Genomic DNA, 18,128 nt, shown 5'->3' on the forward strand with positions numbered 1-18,128 from the left:
TGGAGTCCATTGTATTGCTACTGAATGAGAGCCTGGAGACAGGAGGGCCATTGTCAAAAGGCACAGTGGCTGGATCAATATCTGAATTCATTAAGCAGCTGACTAGTAGCCATCAATATCTCATCATAATTACTAGGCTCTACTATAGGAGCAGATGCTGTTCAATATGACCTTATTAACTGCTGGTAACTGATAATTCAAACGTTCATCTTATTTTGTTGTCCAGAACATTTGATCTATTGAAACATGGGAAACTGGTTGTTGATTTCTGATCAGTGTGTAGGTAATCTAGTCAATGCTCTGATCAGTGCTTGATGCTGAAATGTTAACAGCCTAAAAGGAATTGAATTCAGTTTTCTATAGGTCTTTATGGTATTTACAAATCCATGAACAAACTAATAGGCATGGAAGGCTGTGTCACATGCAGAGTAAGCAAAAATGGCAAATTACATAATGGAGAAGGACAACAACTGGAGGCCCCATGAAATCCCACGAAACGTTAACAAGTAAACCTTAAATATTCAGAAAGTCTCACTGAAATATGTAATTAAACACAGAGTTAGATTAGAACAAAAGAAAGAAAGGACAACATTATGCCATAACAAAGCAGTCTTTTACAGATGATATTATTAATACATTAATAGGAATTTACATACTCACAAAGGGTGAAACTCAATGTCACATTCATTTAGCTGCATGAAGTATTCCTGTCTGTGAGATATGCTGTTGTTCAGGTGAGGGCCTTAAAGAGCTGTGATAATGAGCTACATCAGATTTGTAATGCCAAACAAATTGTGGTCTGTGGGCTAGCAAGGTGTTATTTTTCTTTTTAATGATTTTTCACACTTTGCAAAGCCAGCCAGTGGGACGAGCTGTCTGTATGTGTGAAACCTCGGGGCTAGACCACTGTGTAGGTGTTATAAATAAAAGTATTTAGTTAAAAATAATAATAATTAGAGATTGTCATCTTGTGAGACTTTCCAAGGAGCGCGTGGTCATCTGACTTCACTTTTACGCTCGTTTATTATGTGCGCATGCGTTAGAGGGCGGGGTGGGGCCCCCTCTCCCCGGTACCCCAGTAGAGCCGCTGGTGCTATTCTGCTGGCAGAAGCCTCATTGGGGGATTTGAGAGCATCACGGAGAGGAGCAGCGTTCGCTCGGTGGGGGGAAAATGACAGAGCACTCTGGATAAATGGCACATTTTAAGATGAAATTTTTCCGGCACTGGTTGCTTTTTGTTTTGTGTCTTCCTTTATCAAGTAAGTGTTTGTTTGTTTTTTTAATTATTGATATTATGGTTGTGAATGAGCTAACTTTTAGCGGTGCTTGACCTTTTCTGTCCACACACCTCTACCGTTGATTGTACATTACGCTTATATTGCCTACAGCCGTTCTTCTTTGAAACAAACTATTTTAGCTCTATTATATAGCTTTGTTTTTTGTTCCACGTTGAATGAGATGAGATAAGATGGCATGTCGCTAAACGTTTAACTTTAAGGCGATAAAGCTCCGTCGCTTGGGACCTTCAGCTTTCACGTCAGATACTATTTTCACATCATTGTTTCCCAATTATAAATTGTCCTAACACGTTAAATATTAACATTAAGACTTGCATCTGCTTTTTATAGAGTTTGTTATGTTGAGAAAATACATGTATGTCAACTACATAATGCTGGATGGTCTTTAAAATAAAAATAATCCTGTAATCAGTGAGGTTTTTCTGACAGGTTATAGAGTAAATATGACCTGCTTTAGTCTTCTTCTCTTCTTAATAATGCAGCCTCTCTTTCCCTGTAGGTGTTTTATGTTTTAGCGAGTTGTCCTTCATCACAGAACCCAGTGATGTTACTGTATTACCAAAGGACCCTGCTGTATTGGACTGTCAGGCCCATGGACAGCCTCCAGTCACCATCAAGTGGCTGAGGAATGGGGTTAAGTTGGCAGAAAGTGAGCACATACACTTCCTGCCAAATGGCTCCTTGTACATACCAAAGATAAAGCATACCAAGGAGGATTCAGATGAAGGATTCTACCAGTGCCTCTCCCAAAACAAATTTGGAGCTATCTTAAGCCAAAGATCACGTTTGACTATCGCAAGTGAGTATGGATCTAACTTGGACTTTCTTCCATTGATCAGTGTGATGACTGGTTAGACTTGCTGGTGGTATTGACTTTGTGGTGTTGTCAGCATGCAAAAATCACAATGGCAAGTTCATGGACAACAAACCTGGAAAGGGGAGGCAGATGTACCTCAGTCCCTCTGCTTTTATTTTCCTGGGAAGATCCTCTGAAACACAAGCTTCTGTGTCAGAATTAAAAGCTGCTAGTCCAGTGTTAAAATCACTGTAAAAGACCGCTAAATGTAGATGGGGGTAAATCTAAAGGTTCATAAATACTCCATAATCAAGCAGACCAGGTTTTCTGTATTTTGACTAAGTATCACTCACACATTTTATGGTATGTATCCTATAAATAGTGCCAAAAGTAAGGAATTATCAGTTCCTTTCTTTAAATATGAGTGGACTATAGTGGTGTGTAATTGACGGATGGTCTGCTACCCCAAGGAATCTCTGAAAAGCATTTGCCTTTAAGCCTTTGTTTGGAGTGCCCCTGGCTGATCCAGAAGAAAAGGCCTGATCCTGGGGCATTTATTTGTCCACATATCAGTGGCCAGGACAGCTGTGTCTATACAATGGGCCTGGTCTACCATGGACACTTTTCATAGTTCTTAGAAGGGGATATCCCATGACGGGTGTCATGGAAACTAGTACTGGCCTCTGCAATATACTGCGAGGGCACTGGGGTTATAGAGATTAGCATTAATACTCAGCATTAGAAAAAAAACACTACAACTTCAATCCAAGAAGATGAGATTCAAAGCAATAAAAAATGTTTTACAATTTATTTGCCCAGTACGGACATTTAGAGAGGCATCTACACATAAACCTGATGGGTTAGCAAACAGAAGCTAGTGCATGTTCCTGTCACTGGACATTTGATGGAGGAAAACAAAAGTTTTTTATGTTTGAATAAATTCATCCCCACTGTTGACTTTCCACCAAAATGCACTGTTTGCAGTTGTTTTCTATTTAATAAGAATTTCTAGCAGTTGACCACTTAAAAATATTCCAAAGTCAAGTTTGGTTTGGGATTCAGCCATTGTCTGTGAAAAGGTTAAAGGTTTTTGGTCAGCTGCAGGCAGGGGAGTGGAGGATGGGGCTCCTCTGTGCTCCCCTTCTGTCCAGAGGTCCTGAGGTCAGGGGTCAGCTGGGGAAAGGCTTTGTGATGTCACAGGCCTGCTTTAGCTGGGTCGGCCTGCTGTTCTTCTGCCCAGCCCACAACCCCTTTCACTGGATCAGCCTCTCTGTTGCCCTGTCAAGCACAGCGCTTTTGTTAAAGAAAGGCCAGTTTGTCATGTGAGTGATTGAGCCTGATCATCCACATAAAAGGAGGTTTTTTTAAGGTTATTTCTTTCACCAAGTCCCCAATTTTAACAAATCCAAGAACTGGAAAGATGTCAGAAATCACGTCTTTCTGAACATTGCTTACAACAGTTGATTCCAAATGGTGTGCCACAAAAAATTATGAATGCAGTTGAAATTTACTACATTAGTACACAAAAATGCTTACTTTTTTTTTTTTTTTTTTTTTTTAAGAAAGATGGCATTTCTAAGTTGGTAAAACTCATCAGTTAATTGCTGGGAAAACCACACAAATCATGTAAAAGGAATAAAAGTGTTGGGAGAAACAGCTGCAAGGTCCAGCTAGGTTTTCTCACACTTTTGTGCCTTCATCTGACAATCAGAAGATCTGATTATATTCCAGCTGGCCATAGAAACTATTTCTTTTGCAAATATGAACACAGGTGTGGCTTTAAATTTTGGCCTGCCCTTTGATATGTATATAAAATCTATTCGCAATAGTTCAGATCATTACAAGTATCTCATTTGGGGGAGGAAAAAAAAACCCACATTTGAATCACCAGGTCTCTTTGGTTGACCAATGGTAAACTGGCTTCGATCCGGCCAGTTTGGGCTAAAATGGAATTGACACTGGGTTGCAGTGCACTTTGACCTCTTTGGAGAGACCTTTCTGTTGTTTGACCTAGACATTGATCTGCAGTCTACAACAGGGGTGACCATATTAGCAGATTGGCCACACCCTCTATCTACAAGAGCAAAACCAGGTGGTCAGCATCGTATTGTTAACGTCCTACCAGACGCTGTGTGTGTTTTCAGGATGTCCACCAGCTTGCCTTGGTGTCAGAAATGGGAGCATGTGGCTAGTAACAGACTTTACAATGAGACAAATGATTGGCGACTAAATAAGTGTATTTATTTTTGTGATATTTTGCCGTTGTACATTAACCTTAAACCAACCCCTTATTGCAAGTTCAGAGGAACAATTCCCAAATCCATTCAAAAAGCAGTCTTTAATTCGCCTCACAGATACAGAATCAAAGTTTTATTTGTTTGATACTGATGAGACGAGAGTTTAAATTGAAGCATTGCTCTTCAATTATTGATGTTCTAAATCCCAGAATCTGAATGTGGAAGTTTTAGTGGGTAAACAGAGCATTGATTTCCTTTAACATGATATTGACTTCCTTCCTGTGAGTGAGGGGGCAGGGAGATGGTTATCACCTTAATAAATGAAGATCATTGATCATATCTTGTAGCCTTCAGTTAAATGCAGATTGGTGGTTGTTTATTTGTGGTGGCTATTAAAACACGTTTCGGAAGTGCCTAAATAAAGAGTGCACTGTTTTTGTAATTTTAAAGTCGATTTAAATGACTAAAATATGTGTAAGAAAAGCTAATTGTTGCATGTGTGTGCAAAAAATAACCACAGCATTATAGTTCAGCATTGTTCGACATTTCTCATGTCTACTTTTGTTTACAGTTTTGTTTTTGTTTTTTGTTTTTTATGTGAAGTGAATTGATTACTTTTCATATATAATAATGCATCATTCAGTGTCATTGTTGGACTGATCCATTGATTAGGCCAGCTGGTCAGAAGAGGACCTCATAGCTCATCTGCACAAAAATAAAATCAGTACCTTTCATCTAATCAATTACCATTCATCAAAGTCAGGGCATTGTATGCATAATGTATATTTTACCAAAAGAAATGCATTATATTCATCTGGTACTAAAACAAATTAATTAGTTGAAATTGATTGTTTAATTTTTTTCACAGGTATCTCAGAGTTTGTGTTGCATCCTGTGCCTGTTGTGGTGACTGTGGGCTCTGTGGCACGATTCTCCTGTGCAGTCATCTCAAGTCCACCTGCTACCATAACCTGGGAGCTAAACCAAAGGACACTGCCACTGCAGACAGACAGGTAACTGCAGAAACATAATTATAACTTTATTTAGGCACATTTTTATCAGTTTATTTTTTAGCCTACAGCTCCATCTTCTGTTGGGTTTCACATGAGCGTTCTAGCTTGACCCAGACTGTATGTTTTGTATGTTTTCAGAATAACTGTTTTGCCAAACGGAGTTCTTCAGATTCACAATGTACAACTGGAGGATGCCGGACACTATCAATGTGTGGCAACTAACATCGGTAGTGTGTTGAAGAGTCGAGAGGCCACACTGACAGTCAACCTAGGTAAATTAATTGCACTGACTGCATTTTACGAATGAATGTTAAGCACTGTCATTCCCTGACTTTTTTTGTTTACATTTTCTTGTGAAGATGCAGGCCCTAAACTACGTCAGAGACCCAGAATCATTGCTGGACCTCAAAATGTGACCGTTTCTCTTCACCAAACGGTGGTGTTGGAGTGTGTGGCCACAGGCAATCCCCGGCCCATCATCTCCTGGAGCCGTGCTGACAGTAAACCCATCGATGTGTACAATGCCAAAGTGTTGGGCAATGGAAACCTGGTTATTACTGATGTCAGTACCAAGCACAGCGGAGTCTACGTTTGCAGGGCCACCACCCCCGGAACCCGCAACCACACCACTGCTGCAGCCAACCTCACAGTATTGGGTAATGATCAGTCTTCGATGATTACGCCACAGATGTCTTCAGATCACATCTTTGGCCTGGTTCTTATATTCAGTATACAGACTCATAACTAAAGGTTTTGCAAATGTTTATACGTCCAAGTAACAAACGTGTTAGGTGCAAGATGCCACACAGTTAGAACTCCATGGCTTAATAAAAGGTAACCATTAGCTCTTCTGTTATGCTGTTGTTTCAGTGCCACCAAACATAGTTGAGAAACCTGAGAGCCAGACCCGTCCGAGGGCAGGCACTGCCCGGTTCATGTGCCAAGCAGAGGGAGTGCCTACACCTCGCATCACCTGGCTGAAGAATGGAGAACAAGTTCACTTAAATGGGAGGATTAAGATGTACAACAGGTAAAGTATAGACGGGAGATTTGGGCTCGCTTAAATTTAATTAAACATTATGAAAGACAAACCTGCTTAAATAAGCTGGCTTCTTTGGCTTTGCTGATTTTTCTTTTTCCTTTTTTCTTTTGTTTCATAGTAAACTGGTGATTACACAGATCATTCCTGAGGATGATGCCATCTATCAGTGTGTGGCAGAGAATGAACAGGGATCTGTGCTATCCTTGGCTCGCCTTATTGTTGTCATGTCTGAGGACCGGCCCAGTGCTCCGAGAAATATCCATGCTGAGACCATCTCAAGCTCTGCTATCTTACTGGCTTGGGAGAGACCTTTGTACAATACGGACAAAGTCATTGCCTACTCTGTCCATTATATGAAGGCTGAAGGTGAGACAGAGAGGAAAAAGATGGTTTATTTGATTGTTCTTATAATTTGGGCCTTAAAAGGCTGACGGGTCTACATCTTTATGCTGCATCACACTCTCACATGATCAACTTTCCTTGGTGAAGGCCATCTGTTGCTGCTGCACAGCGCAGGGGTCAAGGCTACTTCACTTAAATAACAACAGGCTTATTCAGCCCTTTGTCCACTCCCTAGCTCATTCTGCTTGGACTTAAAGGGACGGCGAGCTTTAAAAAAAATCACAGTTTTGCAAACTAAAGTTGTAAGATTGTATTCACTTTAACCATTAAAGTAATAGCTGAGTTCCTCCAATAAATCATGTCTTTTAGATGTTAAACTGGGTTTATTTTATGCTGGCTGGAATCAATTGTATGTTTATCATTTTCATTACACGTTTACACACAAAAAAGAGAATTCAGAAACTTTTCTTTCCAAGCACTGATTGTTTATAGGACGCACACTTAACTACCAAGTTGAACTCGCTTTATTTTTTTTCACTCTTGTGTGGATAATCTTACCCTAATTAATGACTAGCTGTATGATTATTTATTTATTTATTTTTTTTCCAGGTCTAAACAACGAAGAATACCAAGTTGTTATTGGCAACGACACTACCAGTTACATCATCGATGACCTGGAGCCAGCTCGAAACTACAGCTTTTACATTGTAGCTTATATGCCAATGGGAGCCAGTCGAATGTCAGACCAAGTCAGTCAACATACCCTGGAGGATGGTAAGCTTGAAGCGCTTCCAACATTCCTCGCAGTAAATCATTTTGGTAGTTAAGCTAGCTTGTATGCAAAGCATGTTTTGAAAGGAAATTGGCAAGATTGTAGTGTTATGAATCAGATTTTTATTAAGAAAATTTGGTTGATTTGAATAATAAGTAGAAAAATCTCTAGTTTTTAATACATTTTCTATATCCAATTTTTTTCCTCCAGTGCCTCTTCGTACTCCTGAGCTGAGCCTGACCAGCCAGAGCACAACAGACATCCAGGTGAGCTGGCAGCCACTGCCAGCCAAGGTGAGCCGCGGTCGTGTGTCTGCATATAGACTCTCTTATCGCACAGCTGCAGACAGCACCGTCACATCTGTAGAGCTACTGCAGAACAGCACTGAATACCTGCTGGAGGGGCTGCAGCCTGACACCATCTACCTGCTCCGCATGGCCGCAGCCACCCGAGTGGGTTGGTGTGAGCCCTCAGCATGGACATCACACCGTACGCCTAAGACCTCCAGCAACAAAGGTAAACCAGCAGAAGTCTGATAAAGGAAAAAAAACGTACATTTAGCTGCTTTAAAAAAAACAAAAAAAAGTCTCTGCAGGCTCATCACATGATTGTGATTCTAGTTTATTCCTGTTTTCATGCAGTATAAAAATAAATTAAGTTTAAAAAGCAAATTAGTAAATGCTACAGCAAAGTGAAATCAGATGGTGTTTAAACGTGTAACTAGCAGAACCTTTTTTCTTTTGTCGCATTGCTGTTTGGCTGCTCTTTGAAAACCAGGACACTAGAGTTCATGCAGAGTGGCTAGCGTATGACTGGAGTTTGCTGTTTTAGCATTGTCCCACAGTCTTTGTGTTGGTTACTCAGAAACCTTTGCCCTTTGCTGTCAGTGATGCTAGATTGGCCTCAGTCACGGGTCATAAAGAGAGGGCCTCAGGCATCTATGTGGGGGAAAGAATATCCTATTTTCATAGCCTGGTGTGCTGGGGAGGTTGTTTTTTTGTTTTTGTTTTTTTCCACCAGAGCTGAATTTTAGCTTTATATTTACACATTGTTGTAAAACACTAAAACCAAAAGGGAATTCTTGGTTTGACTGCAGCGTCAATCCATTCTTTGGCTGTCCTGTTGTTATTTTTGTTTTCTGTTATGTCAGTAGTCTCATAATTCTCATGAGTGCTCTCTCTGCCGCCTTCTTAGTGCCTTCAGCCCCTATTCTTCAACTTGAAGCTTTAAACTGCACCTCCATTGTGGCACGCTGGCAAAGCTCCCTTGAATCTGTGGCTATTCAGGGCTATCGTCTGTGTTACCATGAGGAAGGACAACCAGAGCAGCCCGACATCCAGCTGCAGGCTCAAACCAATACGTACACGATTGGTGGCCTTGGTGAGTGTGCCTAGAACCCAGGAGTAAATTAAAAAAATGTTTACGATTAGTGAATTTCCTTTATCTGCACCTGTGCTTTGGACAGGAGACGGCAGAGAGTGATGGGCCATTTTTGCATCACTCAAATTTAATTCGATGGGCAGTCAGCTTCTGCATTTGCATTTCCATCCCCTATCCTGATCAATATGTGCTGACCTCTCCTGCCTAACCAGCAGTACTCTCCAGTCAGGCTGGAGTACGAGGCTCCCAGGTTTAGAGGTCAGGTTCCAGATGTCCCTCCCACCACTACTAGCCATCTCGGGCATTGCATAATTATGCTTAGCCATTGTGTTTTGTCCAGGGCCAGACGTGGCATGTAAGACCCTGGCCGCTACCCTTTTTTCAGATGGACACTAGTGCACATGAACAAAGACCAGAGCAAGCCACTGACCTCTAGCCATGGGACAGCACACTTGGATTAGTACCCTACCCCCACCAGTTGTCTCTGATGTCCATTTAAATAATCTACAGATTTAAAATAAATAAATAAATAAATAAATTATTTATATGAATTAGTCTTTGAGCACAGTTTGATTTCTAAGTCCCAAATAAGCTGAAACAGGAGAAGTTTACATGTTTCTGTTTGGAAATCTATTTGTGTTACTAACCTGTCTAAAAATTCAAAACTCTTCAGTATTATTTAAGTTTAAAAAATCACAAGTGGCTATTAGTCTGATATTTTACAATATCGCTGAACTTCTTTTGTTGCTCCAAGTTTAAAGCTGTAACACAAAAGCGATAGAAAATAACAAAAGAGGCCCACCTCCTATCCCACAGTCCTGCTCCTGGATTCTTTCTGTTCTTGGCCTGACCCGGGGACCCCAGTCAAACCCCCCTCCTGTCCCATGGGCCCACAATCCCAGCAGCTGAACGCTGCCCCTACCCCAGCCCCCACAACAGGCCTGGACATATTGCCTTCACTGGTCAATACCCAAAGGATGACCTTTCACTCCAGAGGCATTACAGATTTTAACGCTCCCTAAAAGCATCCTGATTTAGGTGCTGAGGAAAAATGGTAGTTTCTCAAGTTAAAATATGCAATGTGACAGAATATTTTTAAAAGAAAAGTTCTGACCTTAGAGGTCTTGTTTACTTCAGATTTTTTTTGTGGCTGTCCTGAATGTCTTATTCAAATATTTTACCTCATCCACCTTTGTTTATTTCTGTGGACATCAGTAATTTGTATTGTATATTGAAGCAAGCTTGTGGTGTCAGAGCTTCATAGTTGTAAAGTCAGTTAAGTGCAGAATCATGTAGTGACAACATTCATGCTGGAGATTTGAGCGCGTCACCTTATTTACATTGGCTTGGGCCTGGTTGAGCTTTCTCATGGTCGTTACACATGACACCACGAGACAAATGAAAGGTTGGGGTGACTCAGGAGGCCAAGTATTGTCCATACATGGGGGATGGCCAGTTAAGACCAGCAGTTACCCTCCTGCAGCTAATTGTCCTTATGTCCCCCTCGCACTCTTTTTTTTAAATAGATTATTAACCACCATGATCTCTCAGCCTTCAGCTTTGCTAGACAATATTTTTTAATTATTAAATGTTTTTATTCTAGCAAAATGTCCATTAAAATGGCTAAAATCTGAATATTATCTTTCCAGATCCACGGAAAAAGTATCACGTCAAGATTCTGGCTGTCAGCAAGGTTGCAGATGGTCATCAGAGAGACCAGACCATCAGTACCCCGGGATGTGTGTGTAAGTATTGGTGTAAATCATCCATTCCCAAAGACTGCTCTTTTGTAGCCAACCCAAACCTTTATGTGAAAATCTTGTCAACACACAAGCCTTAGATGAATGATTTCTTCGTGTTTTCATTCATTCAGTTTGGTCTTCTGATGATGGTCTTGTACAATATAGTGTATTTATAGTAAATGACTTCAGTGCTTTCATGGCTGACACTAAAAATGAAATACAAACTTTGCCTGTAAATTTTTTTTTTTTTAACTTTTTATTTTCATTTTTTAAATTGAAAATGAACAACAAACAAACAGAAGCAAACAATAAAAGACGTTTACAGTTATGGGACAAAGTATCATCAACTAGCCAAAGCTTGACTGGTCATTATGACCAAAAAAAAAAAAAAAAAATTCTCAGGAACACACTCTAGTATCTTTATCTTTCTAACATTGCCTCAACCATCTGAGGACCGAACACAGAAAATACGGGCGTATTAATAATAATAATAATACATAATACAAAATACAAAACATTATAATAGTAACAGTATTGGTAATTACAAAAATTTAAAACAAAACAAAAAAAAAAAGAAAAAAAAAAACATATCGTGTGAACCCCTCCCACCATCCCCCCACCCCTTTACCCCTGTATGGCTATCAACTTCATCACATTCGTGTATCCAAACAGCCCATATTTACACCCGTCTATACACAAGAATCAGCACAACATTCAAGAACTCTGATCAGAAGGGCCTAACCAAGGATCAATTCAGGGTAAACCCAGAGGAATTTACGTCATCTCTATATTCTGTCAAGTCCAAAGACGGTAATACTGAAAGAAATGGTCCCCAAATTTTTTTAAAGGTTCCGTATTTCCCTTTTACACTATGCGATATCTTCTCAGGTGTACAGTAGGATGCTAACTCATTAATCCAATATCTCAGTGTTGGAGAATTTTCAGATTTCCAATGTGTCAGAATACATTTTTTAACTGCAGTACTTGCAAGTAAAATAAAATATTTCTTGTGGTAATCCACGTTTATAGAATCTATGTCACCTAAAATCCATAGTTTTGGGTCCATTTCGACTTGGATCCCAATCACCCTTGAAATTATTTCAGTAGTCCGTCTCCAGAACTCCTCTATTACTGGGCAATTCCACAGCATATGAAGGAGATCACCATCTATCACCTTACATCTCAAACATTTGGGAGAGTAATTAATATCAATTTTATGTAATCTGTAAGGTGTATAATATGTCCTGTGGAATATATTAAATTGCATTTGTCTATGATTTGTGGAAATTAACATGGTCTGTGCCTGTTCCATTAGATGGTACCATTCTACCTCTTCATAAACATAGCCCAGATCTGCCTCCCATTTTCTTTTCAGAGCCGTTTTGTTGTAGTCAGGTAATTTTTCATTAATAATAGTGTATATTGAAGATGCTATTCCTTTTATTGACTTCCATGGTTTGGTGCAAAGATGCGTTTCAAAAGGACTTTCTTTGGGAATCTCAGGGAAAGTTCCTTTGGTTTTTTTTCTTTGATCCAGTCTCTTATTTGTAGAAATTAAAAAAAATTTTGGTCTGGAAGTTTAAATTTTTCCTTTAGTTGTTGGAAGTCAATAAATGTGTCATTATTGTATAGATCGGCAACAGTTCGAATATTTCTATCCTTCCATCCCCGCAATATGGAGTCGGAAATATGATGGGAGAGATCAGGATTGCCCCATAGGGGTGTCCTTCTAAAAAAAGAAATATTTATTTTTAGAAGTGAGTGGGATTCCTGCCAGGCACGGAAGGTGTTTAATATTATCGAATTATTTGTGAGCTTAGATAAACATTTTTTCGTACCTAGAAATGGGACGTCTTTTAATGATATGGGATTCACCTCATATTGTTCTATTGGAACCCATCGAACCTCACTCCTCTCTGCATATAACCAGATCAAAATTGATCGGTATTGGGAGGCCAGATAATAATTCCTAAAGTTTGGTAGGTTGAGTCCTCCCCTTGAATAAGGGGCCTGTAATGAGGAAAGTTTAACTCTTGGGTTTTTCTTTTGCCTGTAAATTAAAAAAAAAAAAGTTTCATGTTCTTTCCTCCTTTAGCGGCTAGAGACCAACTTGCAGCAGCTCCTCCACCTCCAAATCAAGTCACTGTTTTGGATGGCAATTCATCTGCAGTGTCCCTGCGCTGGAGTCATCCTCCTTTCCCCTCTGGCAAGGCTGTCAGTTATACAGTCCGCTGTACACCTGTGGGCACTCACAACGTCTTTGCAATACGCTACCTGCAAACGTAAGAACCTCCCAAAGGCATGAGAATTGAAGCCTGCTTTTAGTTTGGTTTGATGAGTACATCCCTTTAATAATTCACATCTTGTATTTCATGTAATTTGTGAGAATGTATTCTGGGCTATTTCCTGCCAAATTGCCATGATGTGGGAATCTTGTTTCTCTGCAGTACGAAGCAAAGTGTGACAGTTCAGAAGTTGGATCCAAACACTCGTTATGAGTTTGTGGTGCGCCTTCATGTGGACCAGATGTCGAGTCCCTGGAGTTCTGTAGTTTACCATCAAACCCTCCCAGCAGGTAACAAACTATCAGTGCAACGTCATTTTACTGTAAATGTGTTTCTTTCTGTTTCTTTCTGATCATTTCATTGCATATTTTTCACCAATGTACTCAGAGTTGTTCTGTGTTCTGTGTGCCTAGCACCAAGCCAACCTCCCGCAGGAGTGCGAGTAACTCTGATTGAGGAAGACACCGCTCTGGTGTCCTGGAGGGAGCCCACTGAGTCCAACGTGGTGATTACACGCTATACCATCCTGTATGCTTCACAAAAAGACTGGATTGCTGGACACTGGCAAAAAGTCCAGAGAGAGGGCAAGTAGTTTACTTTGTTTTTATAATGTGTTAAATACGTTTTTCAGAATAATTCTTTGGGGGATTGAATGATCCAGCCAAGGTTATTGTAGTTAAATCAAACTAAACTAAAACTGAGTGTGAAAAAATGTTTCACACCCAGTTTACCACCTCCTTCTGGTATACTTTACCTCTTAATTGCATATGATGATGTTGTCTTTGCCTCCATACTTAATTAAAACATACAATGAAAAGTCCCAAATTTATGATCTCCTCATTTGTGACTGAAATATTTTGCAAAGCAAAGTTGGACAAATTGGATCTTCTGGTGTTCTAGTTCTGTACCTCTCAGCCATGATCTAATCTCTACTGTGTGATTGTGCTGTCATTTATAGGGAGTCATACGATGGCCTTGCTGGAGAAGCTGGAGCCAGGAAATGTCTACCTTGTAAAAATAGCTGCCTCCAGTGAGGTGGGTGAAGGTCCTTTCTCTGAGATCGTGGAGCTGGCACCGAAGCGAGGAAACGTCCACCGAAGCAAAAATCCCAGACACTCTGACTGGTTTCCAGATAGTACAGGTCAGACATGCTTTTATCTGGCTTTGGTTTCTAAGGCATTGCATTTCTATGTCTGAAATGAAATGGACTGAAAATCCCGTGTGGTAATTGTGTTAGGATTGTGTCTTTAGGTTTAATTTCAGTTCATTTTTATTGAATGGACGTTCCTTTTGTTGACAAAAACTCCTAAAAGAGTGAGATGAATCGCAGAAGCAAAAACAAAAACTGTGGGATGTATCTCACTTCCAAAGAACTTCCAAAATGCACATAATGTTTTATTCAGTAAGACTCGAAACAAGTGACTGATCCCATAAATTCGACAGGAAAGAGTTTACAGAGGTCTGGGCAAAGGTCTGTCCCATACCATCCAGTCCAGTGTATTTTGATATTTAAGGGGGGAATATAAGTGTTTTTCTAATAAATGCCTGGTGGACTTCACTTCAAGTACTGCATGCAGTATTGACGGTGAACCACAAACATGCAGGTTTGTTTAACAGGAGTTTGAATAGAATAATAATAAATGGGTACGGCTGCTTTCCGTCTCTTAGATGTATTTTAAGTTCCATCCATCCATCCATTCGCTTCCGCTTATCCTTTTCAGGGTCGCGGGGGGTGCTGGAGCCTATCCCAGCTGTCATAGGGCGAGAGGCAGGGTACACCCTGGACAGGTCGCCAGTCTGTCGCAGGGCCTGTTAATCCTGTAATATAGCAGATCTTTAATTGTTCTCTATTTATCTTCCAGTATTCTCTGATGGTCTCTACCACATAGACCAGAGGTCTATGACGGGGATCATCGTTGGTGTGAGCATCGCTTTGACCTGTATAATTACATGTGCTTTGATTCTGATCAGTAAGGGGAAACAAAGGTACTGATTATCTGTATTTCAAATGATGGAAAAATACTTTCATATATAATATATGCTTTATTATATTATCATATAATAAAGCATAAGCATTCTTTCTGATATTTATATATTTATTGTCATTTGTTTAACTAATAGAAAATCTTCCAGTCATAAAGTCATTGCTGTAGGAGCTCCTGAAGGTCCACGTTCTGGTTTTCCCAGTGAACGGCATTCGGAGAATATTGAGGCCCTTATACCCATGATGAGTGATCACTTCATAGATGCTAAGGTGAGAAACGGAACAGTAAATAGGGTTCTCGTGATTACATGTCTGTTGAGAAAACACTCTCATGTAGTTTCCATACATTCTCTCATTTTACAGGGTGGATCTAGTATCATCATAAATGGTACGGGTCCAGTCAGCAGCAAGAAGTGGCTGCTTTTCAACAGAGAAATCAGAAATCCAGCTGACAGCGATGTAAGTGATGTGGCATTGTTTTTGCTTACTCAGCTTTTTTGCCCAAATAGATTTTTCTTTTTGAATCTTAATTTAATTTTGTCCTCATCTTCAGATCGAAACCAGAGCCAGCTTGTACGAAGCTGGCAAAACTGTTCTGAGATACGAGGAGCATCTCGGCTCAGCGCCCTTGCCGCCTTCATCACGAGAGATCATCTATGGACCTCTTCGCTCAGAGAGCTCTCACACCAGTGAGGGCAGCCAAGAGACAGGTGACTCTGGACACTACTCCAACGAAGAAAGCAACGAAGAGATGAGCAGCCCGTCGAGCAGCCGAAGCTCTAGGCCTGAATCTTTAGGGCCAGACGACAGCATCGCAGTCTTGGAGCTGAAGCAGTCGTTCAAAGTGGAAAAAGAGGTTGATGCTTCCTTGCTTCGCGGCATTTCAGAGGCTCATGTGGTCTCCAGTACTTGTCAAGCAGCCAGCTGCTAACATCATCAGGCCTGCATCTGCTCTCCCAACAGCCAGAGTCATGCCACTTCTACCTCATCCGCTTCCCGAGTGGAAGCCCTTTAGATATCTCCTGGGAAACGAGGGACCAGGAATCCTGCTGCTGCAAAGGAAGATGTGTGCGTTTGCTTTGGACTTACCTCAGGATTTTGTATGAACATTTGTCCTAACATTTTTATTTCCATTTTTTTAAAACAACTTCCTACCTGTATTTCTGTGTTTGGCATGGTCTGTCCTAAACCAAAACTCACCCACGATGAATGTCAAAAAAGAGAATGTCAGAAATGTACTGCGGTGCATTTTCATTATATTTAACTACTTTCCACTGGAGCGGAGGATGTAGTTGAGCCTTTTTAGACTGATTATCTACCTCAGTGTTCTATTCTTTATATACATTACTACCTCCTTTTGTTTTTAACCACCTATTGTGCAGTATTATCTCTGACTCAGGGGACAAAGTGAAAACACTTCATTGCCACGTCTTGTTACCGTGTTCGAAAGTTATCGCGTAGTTTTTGTTTTCATGGTTGAAAGGGCTTTCGTTACATGCTGTTTGTCTTTGAATCCTGTATGTTGTGAAGATGAAAAGTGAATTCAGTTTTTTTTCAAACCTTGTAGAGCTTTATCAAACAGTATTGTTTGGCATTTCCAGTGCACTGAACTTCAAGCTTTAATAATGCCTTAACGTCAAAGGGCTTTGCGTACTTTAGATGATGACATCCAAAGACGGGAAAAGTTATACCCAAAGAGTTTTTGATACTACAGAAGATATTCTAAGGCAGCCAAAAACTTAGTAGATTTACATAAAGGGTGTACTTGCCCAAATTTTGCTTGTGCCAGTGATGTAAATTTCCCTTTAGAACGCTGATTTTCCTCTTTGTAAATTTTATTAATGCTTTATTCTGGTGAAAGCTTTAGCAGGAGTCTCCGGGGCTTGTTTCATTTGCCTTCTAGACCATTGCTGAGTGCAGCGGTGATGCCGATGCTATTATCCAAAGAGTTGTCTGCTTCCTCAGATGGGTACAGCCTTTTTTCTTTTATTCAGTCGATCCTTGGTACGAAAATGTTGATGCCAAGACCAAAGATCCAGCGTCCCAGTGACAGATGAGGTTTATATTTTTCAGAGAATCATCTGTCACCGTTCACAAATATTGCCGTATGGGAAAGACTTCTTTCTCTCTCCACAATGTTTCCTGTCCAGGTGCGACAATGAAGGATTTTGACTATCATAATGGAAACCCTATGTGTGAAGAGCAACATAATCAAATTTTGATACCTTTCTAAAACAAATAATGCTAACCAAAGAATATTGATGTGTATTATTTAGTAATTTTCTTTGGTTTTCATTTACATTATATACATTATTTGCATTTAAATGTGATAATATCTGTGGGTTTGGTTGCTGAAAAGGCATTTTACATAGGGTTTTTCTGTTTTGTTTTGTTTTAAGCTTGAGATGTCAAAAAACAGTGCTTATCACCAAAAAATGTTTTTACCTGAGTAATATGTTTAAATAGTTTAGATGACCCATTTTATAATAATGTCAAGAAAAACTTACTAATTTTAATGTGACATTTTGCAAATTACGGTCAGTTTAAAGTTTCTCTGTGAAATGCTTTAATATGAAAGATTGCGTTGTAAGCCACTGATAATTTTGCAGACTTCATTCGGGTTCAGAGTGTAGATTTTAGGGTGTAGATGTATTTGTTATTATTTAAGTTATGTTTTGTTTTTTGAAATATTTCTGCTTTTAAATACCAAATTACATGTTTGATCCAAAGAGAGCAACACAACAAAGAATGTGTTAAAATGTTCCAAAAGGCCTTTTTTTTGATACTCTCAAGATGATCACACTAGTAGATGATGATGATGATGATGATGATGATAAAATTCTTGGAAAAAATAATGTGTTGCACTTGTTTCAGTTTGTCATTTTTTATTTTTTTTTAAAAAAAGCTTATATGAGGTTTGCTAGGACCACTTAGGTTTTCATTTTTGATCTTGTGCCTCTACAAAAGTAGAGGTTTTAGCAGTATTCAGGTATGTATGAACAATGACAAAGTGCAAAGTAATCAACAATGAACTTTAAGAAAAAACTGCTGCTGCCTATCAATTTAGAAAGGGTTATAGGGCCATTATCAAACAATTTATAAGTCCATAATTATTCAGTGAGGAAAATTATTCACAACTGGAAAATGTTCAAGATGGTTGGCAGTCTTCCCAGTAGTGCAATGTTCTAACAAATTTACCTCAAAGTCAGACTGTGCAATCCTCTGAGAAACTGCAAA

At 39.7% G+C, this 18,128-nt stretch overlaps 1 protein-coding gene across 1 annotated transcript; it reads left to right on the plus strand.

Annotated features, from left to right (window-relative positions):
- Nucleotides 1-1,058: 1,058 nt before the first annotated feature.
- LOC309710089 (protogenin B-like) lies at nucleotides 1,059-17,746 on the plus strand. The gene is made up of 19 exons (XM_082539293.1): nucleotides 1,059-1,259; nucleotides 1,798-2,097; nucleotides 5,200-5,344; nucleotides 5,483-5,616; nucleotides 5,704-6,000; nucleotides 6,215-6,374; nucleotides 6,505-6,752; nucleotides 7,338-7,502; nucleotides 7,711-8,016; nucleotides 8,695-8,880; nucleotides 10,530-10,625; nucleotides 12,718-12,904; nucleotides 13,070-13,197; nucleotides 13,321-13,495; nucleotides 13,870-14,048; nucleotides 14,770-14,893; nucleotides 15,029-15,161; nucleotides 15,255-15,350; nucleotides 15,445-17,746. The coding sequence occupies exons 1-19, from the start codon at nucleotides 1,193-1,195 to the stop codon at nucleotides 15,820-15,822; spliced, it is 3,504 nt and encodes a 1,167-aa protein (XP_082395419.1). The 5' UTR covers nucleotides 1,059-1,192; the 3' UTR covers nucleotides 15,823-17,746.
- Nucleotides 17,747-18,128: the final 382 nt, after the last annotated feature.

This window comes from Aulonocara stuartgranti, assembly GCF_965226115.1.
Source record: "Aulonocara stuartgranti genome assembly, chromosome: 7".
Lineage (NCBI taxonomy): Eukaryota > Metazoa > Chordata > Actinopteri > Cichliformes > Cichlidae > Aulonocara > Aulonocara stuartgranti.

Coding starts and splice junctions, on each gene's coding strand:
- LOC309710089 (XM_082539293.1), top strand. CDS start 1,193: ATGGCACATTTTAAGATGAAATTTTTCCGGCACTGGTTGCTTTTTGTT. Junction 10,626..12,717: donor CAGTACCCCGGGATGTGTGT/GTAAGTATTGGT, acceptor TTCCTCCTTTAG/CGGCTAGAGACCAACTTGCA. Junction 13,496..13,869: donor AAAGTCCAGAGAGAGGGCAA/GTAGTTTACTTT, acceptor ATTTATAGGGAG/TCATACGATGGCCTTGCTGG.